General features: G+C 37.6%; 1 protein-coding gene across 2 annotated transcripts; it reads left to right on the top strand.

Annotated features, from left to right (window-relative positions):
- Positions 1–4,045: 4,045 nt before the first annotated feature.
- On the top strand, positions 4,046–7,969 carry LOC118342920 (40S ribosomal protein S17). Of its 2 annotated transcripts, none has more exons than XM_035681623.1 (5): positions 4,046–4,132; positions 5,150–5,301; positions 7,023–7,128; positions 7,343–7,408; positions 7,847–7,969. In XM_035681623.1, exons 1-5 carry the CDS (start codon positions 4,130–4,132, stop codon positions 7,922–7,924), a joined length of 405 nt encoding a protein of 134 aa, XP_035537516.1. In that variant the 5' UTR covers positions 4,046–4,129; the 3' UTR covers positions 7,925–7,969. The 2 variants fall into 2 exon arrangements, with proteins under 2 accessions (XP_035537516.1, XP_035537511.1); XM_035681618.1 differs by lacking the exon at positions 4,046–4,132 and adding an exon at positions 4,308–4,355.
- The last annotated feature ends 1,808 nt before the right edge of the window (positions 7,970–9,777 follow it).

Genomic DNA, 9,777 nt, shown 5'->3' with positions numbered 1-9,777 from the left:
TTTTTTTTTTTCTCCATTCCAAATAGCCATGGTTTTATGGGGAAAGAGAGGGTAACAAAAAAAGCTTGAGACCGTGACTGCACTACATTTGTTGACCCCGGCTTTCCCTGACAAGACCCTGCCTTTTTAATACTGTACTTTAAACGTGCTTATTACTTTAATTGTAGCTGCCTCGTGTGCTAGGCCTTCCCTATAGGGTGCAGGGAATACACTTTCAATTGATTTTCATCCCCGCCCACTCCTTTTTTTTGTGCCATGACACCCCCCCTTCCCTTTCTCTCTGCGCACACACACATACACACACGCATGCACACACACCCACAGACACACACATTGCAAGTCCTATACGAATCAGCTATCAGTGGAGTGTTTGATTCGGCCGTTTTGTGGACTTGCTCAATCATCTTTAGAGATACAATGTTGTAGATGTTGCAAAACTAACTCAATGAATCAGTATGTAAACCTGCTTGTTGCGTGTATTTACACTGTATAGCTTTTTGGTTTCTTCTTACCCCTGACATGTCAGTTACTCCGGGGTCTAAGTTATTGTGTTATTGAAAGTACTTGAATATGAAAATCTACGGGACCTTTTCTGTTTGTTTTTTATTTTATTTTTCTTGGTCATTAACATAGTAATTCCACACATAGGATTTGAGGGGAATTGAGGGAAAACAGGCTGTTTGAATGACAGGTATTCATTTGTTTGAGATGTCTTAGTGCCTCTTGAGTGTGTTGGACAGGTGGAGTTTGAGAGACTCGCCTGTGGAGTCTTGTGCTAGCTGGTGTAAGTGAGAGAGATTCATTGTTTTTAACCCAGAAGAGGCGCAGTTAGATGTTGTTTTGTTGTCTATGTAAAAACATTCGCCATAATGTATTTTGATCTGGTGTCGGCCTTCATTTGTTCAGACACCAAACCAGTGACATCTGCTGCCTGTGATTCTCCCCACAAAGCATCAGCTGCACTGTTTGAGATGGATATCCAGACTATATAGCCTTTAATGTTCCCCCTGAATTCCCCGAGTGCCATTCCTGAGACTACTACTAGCCCATGCCTTTTACCTGTGCCAGGAAAATATGAAGTTGAATGTTTTTTGACCATCGCATTCCACCTTGTGTCCTTGACGTGTCCGCTGTCATTTTGAGAAATCGCAGAGCAAAACGTCTCAATTCAGTACCGGGAAGTGTTGTTGAAGATGTTAAAGAGGGTCGGAATGAAAAAAGTGTTTTTTTATGAGTCGTTTCTGTTGGTTTCTTTCATGTTGTAAATCAAAAGAAACCAACACCATTTTATCGACCAAGTTTATTAGGTTCAATTTGGGACTGGTCATCTTTTAACATCGGCTTCTTCCTTAAACTGTGGGTCGCCTAGCTCTTAAGCTCATGGCTGAAATGGTAGATATAGATATATTACTCTGATGTATTTACTTTTTACTCTCTGGGCCTCATACAGAGTGATATAGGAGTACTCTGAATGCTTTGTATCTGCATGGCTTAGCTGGAGACGACAGCGAGCGGTCTCTCTCCAGTGAATTTTCTCACCTGTAGGGCTCATATATTGTTGGGTCAGTGAGACGTTATGGCTTCCAGTCCTCATGTAAAAAATAAATAACTTTTTCATGTCTCCTCACAGGACATTCCATTTCCGTTCCCATTATTTCTGATATACTTCACGTCATTCAGACTTGTGTTTATGGCTTTGGTTGTGTGTAACTCACATTCCTGTGTGTCAAAGCTGTGTAAATCAAAGCAAAGGACAGTTAAAGTGTGAATGAATGGCTTAGGTCTTTTTGGGTTCTCTGGCACTTTTTCCTTGTTGCTGTACTGTAGAATTGTCTTGGATTTACTGTATATTTTTCTTTGAGGGAGAGGTTTAGGGTGACATTTACTGCAATATTGTGATGTTTATTTGAAAATTGTAAATTGTACAGAGTTCACAATTATACTCTTTGTTCTTTCTGTTGGGATTCCATATAAAATATGTATTCTTTGATTATTTTTTTCCCTCTCAGACTGTGGAAAATCAAATTGTACAGCTCCAAGAGTTTATCCTCCCCTCAGCATTTTTTTTTTTTTTTTTTTTCAGAGCTATGATTAAGAGAAATCTTAAAACTGTAAATAAATATTATTGTGTTGAAATATGAATGTCACTTCAAAAATGTATTTGAATGAGTTAGTCAAGGGCTTCAAGAATGAAGGACCCACATTTCTTCTTTTTATGGTTTCATATTTTTAATTTACAGAAAGTTAAAGGTCCTTTTTATCTGAGATGCCTATTTTTTTTTTTTGTTCCTCCTTGGATTCATATAAAATGTTTCACACATGAACCTTATGAAATCACTTTTTATTCCCTCCACACCTAAAGGGAAACTCCAGTTTGCACCCTTTTTTATGTAAAATAAAAGATCTCTCCACCTTGTGGGAATGTCTTTTGTGAGATGATTTTGTACATTTTGTTGCAGATCGCTGTACAAATCCAGATAGTTTATGTTAATGTTGGAGTAGATTTATACCTTCAGATTCCAGATTCCAAATCCTTCACCGAACACTTGGTTGTGTTCATGGATGTGAAGTTGTCTCTTCCTTTAGCTCAGTGCTTGTGTTAGGATTTCAGTCTGACCCCTCGGACCCTTGTCTGTTTTCAAATTAAATTAACTCTGATTCTCATTGTGTGGTCACAGTTTATAAATCGGGAAGAGGAGGTGACTTTGTTATTTGTCTCTGTGTATATGGAGTTGATAACATGATTTTTCTGTCTTCCCTTTCATTAACAATACACATCTTTTTAAATATATAAACGAGGTTACAAAGTGCTTGACAAAATCAATGAGGTAAAAAAGAAAAGATAAAATATAATCATACAAAACAGTATATAACAAAATATGAGGATAAAAGAAAACAAAGCAACAATATCAAGAATTACAAGTCAGGTGTCACAAAAGGCTTTCCTGTAAAAATTTGTTTTTGTGTTGACACACCTTGTCTCCTCGGACAGGGAACTCCAGAGCCCAGGGGCCCTGACGGAAAAAGCCTGGTTACTCTTACTCATCAACCGTGATCTAGGGACGGATAACAAGGCTTAAGGATCTCAGATTGTGAGTGTAGGGAGTTAAAGAGCGCTGTGACGTTAACTGGGGGCTGACTGTAAAAGTTATTAAAAATCAGTCCTATACTGAGCTGGTAACCAACGAAGGGAGCAGAGAATTGGAGTTATATGTGACATACGAGTGGTGTTTGTTAAAATTCAAACTGCATATATGTGCTACATAGATAAGGATCATAAAAAGAACACATTAAAATATCATTACATACATAAAAGGTACAAATACATGATTAAAAAACATTTAGTCAGAGGTTTTGGGGAAGAAATCAGAATCAGAAATACTTTATTTTTTAAATTTGTTTGTTAGAGTTGCTCAAGATGCTCACATGATGTTAAAGAATATAAATACTATGATATTACAATATCTAACACAAAATATATAGAGAAATAGAAAATGTGTATATATAGGTTTATACGTATAAGTAAAAATAAAATATAGTATGAGGGTAAGTATGTACCTTTTAATACAATATATATACAATATATGACAATATAGACTAAAGTAAATGTATGCCTCAGTATGTGATTGGCAGTAATTAAATGAGTAATACTAGTGAGTTTTAAAGATTGTAGTATTACAGAAGTAATAAATTATTTCAAAGAATAAGATATTCCTTTATTGATCCCCTGTGGGAGTTTTGCACCTCATTTCCCCGAAGCTGCTGTGTCAAAGTACAGAAATGTAAAAAACACAATAAAGAATAATAAAATAAAAATATTAAGACTATAATGAAAATATATGCAGTATAGAAATGTGGTGTGCAAAAATACTGTGCATGTACAATTATTACAAGTTTGTGCCAAGAAGTTATGCATAGAATCAGAAGCTTAATACTTGTTGTTGATTGGTAAACCGAGTGATTTAAGTCAACAAATGGAAACAAAAACACTATTAATGCTCACCGTGTGATCTCGTCCCTGCACTTCTCACCTCCCGCCGCTAGTGGCCACTGATGCACCGCGGCCGCTGTAAGCTATAAACTCCCTGTATGAACATCCGCTGCCTCTCTTCCACCGGTCCGAGCCAACATGGTGGGTAACACAACAGAACGCTTCCCTCCTCCAGCCCTCACAATCCGCTTCAATCCTCCTCCATCCTCACCGTGTGTCTGCCCGCCCGGCGGTTAACACCACCAGTCTGCACACAAACGGCTCACAGATGAATAAACGCCGGGTTTCGATGCTCTCCTGTGGGGTTAAAATACATGTTAATACGGGCTAAATGCTCCGGTGGTCGCTGACTGGCCAACAAACGGTGAAAGCAGCAGCCGTAATATTACAGTATTACATGTTTTTATACCGAATAACAACCTCTGTTTGTGTGTTATTCTCTTTTAAAAGAGCTTTTTAAAAATCTCCACTTTGTTGTTATGGAGGAAAGCAACGTCTTTAAAGGACGTTAGTGTTTTAAATATATGATAACTGCAGTTATTTTATTGATTTATCACCTCAATAACCAGTTTTAATCACATTTTGTCTCGATTTATCTTAACGAGGTATTAAATATTGGTGCTAAGATTTCCTGGTCATGCAGACTTCCTATTTATAGGTCAAGCTATAAACTATGCATGCTTTTATTTTGTAATATTCAGTGATTGAAATTGCTTTTATTTTGTAACATTCAATGATATTTGGTTAACTTTAAGCTCTTAATGAAACTTGCAGGTTACACTGATGATCAACGCTGCAGTAAAATGCCCTCTGCAGTGTGTTTGCAGTGATTTCATGTTCAGGAGGGTCTGAGGAAGTTTATTGATTTGGTAAAAATAAATAGAAATGTGCCACTCTTGATTACAGGTTTATGTTCACAGTGATAAACACAATATATATCTCTACCCAGAGCTGTTCCGCTGTTCGTTTTGTTGTTTTTTAACACAACAAAACAACTCATTTCTAACAGCTATTGCTGAATGATTTTCTAAAAATCCAAAATATTTCCACTCGTCCGCTTCCTGTGGTTTCCCCTCAACACCTCCACTTCCTTCTGGTTCTATTAGTGGTAGGTTTTGTTTTAACTATGTTCCTGTCTCTGTTTTCGTTGCTCTTCAGGGGCGCGTCAGGACCAAGACCGTCAAGAAGGCCGCCAGGGTCATCATTGAGAAATACTACACGCGCCTGGGCAGCGACTTCCACACCAACAAGAGGGTGTGCGAGGAGATCGCCATTATCCCCAGCAAGCCTCTGCGCAACAAAATCGCAGGGTACGTTGGGAATTTGTTGCTGTTTTGAGTGTGTGTGTACTGCGGAAACATGCGCTCCTGCTTGCTGGTGTTTGTTTGTTTACAGTTTGATCAGTTGAATGTTGCTTTGCAGCCTGGTTCACCTTTTTATGTTCACCTGTATTGCATGCTGGGATATGTTTATATGGATCCCAGAGCTGAGGCTACCGTACGTTACTATGTGAAGGCGATTCTTGGATCATTCTTATGTACTTAATCTGATAACCTGGTTAAAAATATGAATCTGATGGTCACAGTAGTAGAGCTGCTGTTACTGCCTGGTCTCAACTTAATTATCCTGGAAGATCAAACATGTTTTTAACAGTCTCATCACAAAATGGCTTTGTAACAATGATGGAAGTATGGTTTTGGTCGTATTTGTTGTACCTGTAGTATATTTTTTTATGGGTTTCTGACATGTAAATTACACATAATGCTGTCTACTTTCCATCGACTGGGGTTGGGTCGAGATGTTGCTGTTCAGCAGTTCAATACAACACTTGGCAGCCAGATTCATGCAGTTTAAGCTGAATATTCCTATAACCGTTCAGCTTCAAGTCTTCTCAGAACATGAAATTGTTTTGAAAGGTAGATAAATCCTAATATGCAGATTAACGAAGAGTAATTTAAAACTGTTGTACTTTAATTCTTTCGTTTGCAGGACTACCAGTTGTCTCTTAATGTAACTTGTATATATTTTTAACACCAGCTTTGTCCTGTGCAGCTTTAAGTATGCCACTGTAATGTACCTTATCTCCTTCGCAGCCAGGGGTGAAAAATATCAGAGGAAATCTTTTCCTGGGTTCACTTTTATATGGTTTATGATGAGGATAAGGGTTTGTTTAGTAACTATAACATCCTAGTCACTGATGCTTGTGTAAAAGCTGTAAAGGTGTGTGGAGTGTTTATGTTAATATCACTGCATTAAAATAATGAGCTATAAACTGTTCAGTGTGCAGGCTTCAGGGTTGTTAGTGAAGACTCTCAATCTGCCGTTTGTAGTCGGTGGAAGTGAGTGCCGAGAAATTTCACAGTGCGTCAGCAGGCAGTATATTTCCTCAGAGACGAGACTGCCGAAGTGCCCTGCAGCTGTTCATCTAAATTAAACATTTCACCCCACTTTAATGGAGTTATTCTTGGAATGGAAGGTTTTTTTTTTTTGGTTGAGAAACTACATTTAATTGGTGCTTGTGCTGAAGAAACCGAGACGCTGGCCTCTCGTTTTGCTGCAGTTATTAATGTGTGTTGGTTCTTAAAGATCTCCCACGCTGTGTGGACCAGACTTTACAATATTGTGCTTGTTCTGGAGGTCAGTCCTGTGCATCCTCAGCAGACATTAAATGTGCTGTACTGAGCTGTTTTGGGTTTCTATGTACACTCACACCGCGGCTTACCACAAAGTGATTCTTGTGGCTCAGTTGATTGATTTTTGTTGTCGTTTTAAAATAGGTTTGGGGTTTCTAATTGATGGTTTTAATTATATTATCTTCAGGGAATGTTTCTATGCTGCAACTAACAAGTGCAGAATGACATTTTAACAAATGTTCATCACAAATTCTAATTAATAATCCATAACAATCTAATATTTTTACTTGCTACAGTAAACCTATTAGTGTCTATTAATAACAATCAACTAATAATGTATGCAGGGACTCTAACTGTATAGTCCACTGGTATAATAAGCATGTGCTCCTGTCTCTCAGGTATGTGACACACCTGATGAAACGTATCCAGCGCGGTCCAGTCAGAGGAATCTCCATCAAGCTGCAGGAGGAGGAGAGAGAGAGGAGGGACAACTACGTCCCAGAGGTCTGTTCTCACTCTTTTCTCTGTCTGCAACTGTTTCATGAAGCAAGACATTTGTTGCTCTGGTTTCGGAGACTCGAATACATCTTTCAGTTTTATTCTGTGCTTTGGTTGTTTGATAAATGATTTAGCAAAACAGCTGTTTGGTGTAACTGACAGAGAGAGCAGCTGAACACCTTTTTAACTTGCCGTTTGTTGCTGTATCTTCATCCTCCAGATTTCTGCTCTGGACCAAGAGCTCATCGAGGTGGATCCAGACACAAAGGAAATGCTCAAGATGCTCGTAAGTGTCAAACATATTTTTCCTGCTTTTGTTGTTGACACACAGTCCTAGTCTAATTTATTGAGCTCATTTAAAGACAAATGTTGATCAAAGTGCTTTACAAAGGTGATTAGGTACATTCAGATAAAAACATGTGTTGCACAGGATCTTTATCACATTAATGATGGCTGTTTCATTTAGCTCGCTCATTCAGAAAGTGTGCACAGTACCAGTGCTCTGGCAACTATACATGGGTTAATAACTAATGCAGACATTAAGGTTAATGAGTAACGTTTGATAACTTAAATGTCATCTGTCAGAAAAGTTTACACATGACTGCTCTTAATACTCTGAATATTTTTCTAGATTGAAAAATTGAATATAAATGCCTGTTTGGTTGCATGTGATGACTAATATTCCTGCTAATATACCTAAATCATGAATATTTTCTTCTTGTAGGATTTCGGTGGCCTTTCCAACCTTCAGGTCACTCAGCCAGTTATTGGAATGAACTTCAAGACACCACGAGGACTGTAAAATCATGTGAAATAATCCTCTTAATAAAGAGACAATTATTAATGAGCTGTCCCTCTTTTTAATGTTATGATTTGTGAACAGCAAAATGGAACAACATTTTCACAGCCAGGAAGTGTACACACACACACACACAGCAGAGTGAGAAAGTTATTAGAATAATAAGGTAAATCCACCTATTAGTGAGAGCTGGAAGGGTTTTACTGTCTTGCTGTAATACACTAAGAGTCAAATGTTTATACATGTTGAAACCTAAAGCCATCTTTAATATAAATGCTTCTAACAATCTGAGTTTACCCAAGTTACAGCGAACACAATTCAGTTTTTCATCAAACATACTGATACATGAGCTGCTTGAAATTAGATTTCAATGGTGCTTTAATAGGATATAATTGTGCGCATTGGTTATATTTCTTTCTGCATTCTCCATTTGTGACAGTTTGAGAGAGAACTAATGATCAGTTGTCAGTGCTGCTGTGTGTTAGATTTGATTTAAACTGAACAGTACAAACCACAAATATTAAAAGGAATTACAAACTAATATTTTAAGCCATCAGTTAAATTCAGTTTTAAAATTCAATTATAGTACTAGTTAATTGGCAAATGTAATTATTTTTAGTTAATGAAATAATTAAAATGTAATCAATTGATAAAGCAATTTAAATTTGTGCTATATTAACTACTGTAAAAGTCTAATTACAGTGGCATACTTAAAGCTGCACAGGACAAAGCTGGTGTTAAAATATATACAAGTTACATTAAGAGACAACTGGTAGTCCTGCAAATGAAAGAATTAAAGTACAACAGTTTTAAATTAATTTCGTTAATCTGCATATTAGAATTTATCTACCTTTCAAAACAATTTCATGTTCTGAGAAGACTTGAAGCTGAACGGTTATAGGAATATTCAGCTTAAATTGCATGAATCTGGCTGCCAAGTGTTGTATTGAACTGCTTTAGGGATGAATTCAAACAGCATCTGCAGGAACAAACATCTCACCAACATCTCGACCCAACCCCAGTTGATGAAATTTAAGCATTACAGGGAAACTTCCCAAAATTCACGTTAAGGTTAAGGTGATCTTTGACCCATCTGTGGGCTAAGCTTAGCATTAAAGGGTCTTTAACATTTGTAGGATTTAGTGACATCTAGTGGTGAAGGTTCACATTCCAACTGACCGTATGACTGTACAGGACAACCAGGGAACGAGGACCGGCTGTGAAGTGCGTAGGAGAAACTATGGTTGCTACGAAGAACGCAATACGAAAGAGGCCCTCTCTAAAGCCAGTGTTTGGTTTGTCCGTTACGGGCTACTGTAGAAACATGGCGGACTCCATAGAAGAGGACCCGCTCCCTCTGTAGATAAAAACCGCTCATTCTGTGGTAATAAAAGTGGTGATCACACACACACACACACACACACACTAATGTAAACATACCTATTATATTATACTTATTTTCTGACAGTAGATCTTCCCAAATGTTACACACTGGACCTTTAAAGAGAGACTCCATTTCCACAGAACCTTTACATGCTTAGTCAGCTTACCAATCATTGGTTAATAAATTGTGCAATGAACTTACATTGAATTTGTAATCTCTAGATTTATAGACGGCAGGTTTAACACACATCTAAGACTGAGTTTCACAAGTGTAGGTTTTTTCCAGTTTTTGGAGCTTGACCAATCATTAAGAGTCAGAGACTTTTTTTTTTTAAGAAATAAGATGTGTAGTCTCCAAACTGCAATTACTCAAGTGATACCATTTGCTTCTCCAGGAACACAATACTTGTATACAACCCAATGACTAGGACAGGGCATGTACTGGCACACACTATGTAGTACTGAGTAAATAA

The sequence above is a fragment of the Morone saxatilis genome, unplaced genomic scaffold (assembly GCF_004916995.1).
Source record: "Morone saxatilis isolate NCDOM2014 unplaced genomic scaffold, NCSU_SB_2.0 Contig11, whole genome shotgun sequence".
In the NCBI taxonomy this organism is placed as follows: domain Eukaryota; kingdom Metazoa; phylum Chordata; class Actinopteri; family Moronidae; genus Morone; species Morone saxatilis.
This window is presented reverse-complemented; position numbering and strand designations above follow the sequence as displayed.

Bases quoted from the DNA above. Each gene is read 5' to 3' on its own strand.
- LOC118342920 (XM_035681618.1), top strand. From the start codon at position 4,323: ATGCTCCGGTGGTCGCTGACTGGCCAACAAACG. The intron at 4,356-5,149 runs GTGAAAGCAGCA...GTTGCTCTTCAG, and splicing joins CGCTGACTGGCCAACAAACG to GGGCGCGTCAGGACCAAGAC. The intron at 7,409-7,846 runs GTAAGTGTCAAA...TTCTTCTTGTAG, and splicing joins AGGAAATGCTCAAGATGCTC to GATTTCGGTGGCCTTTCCAA.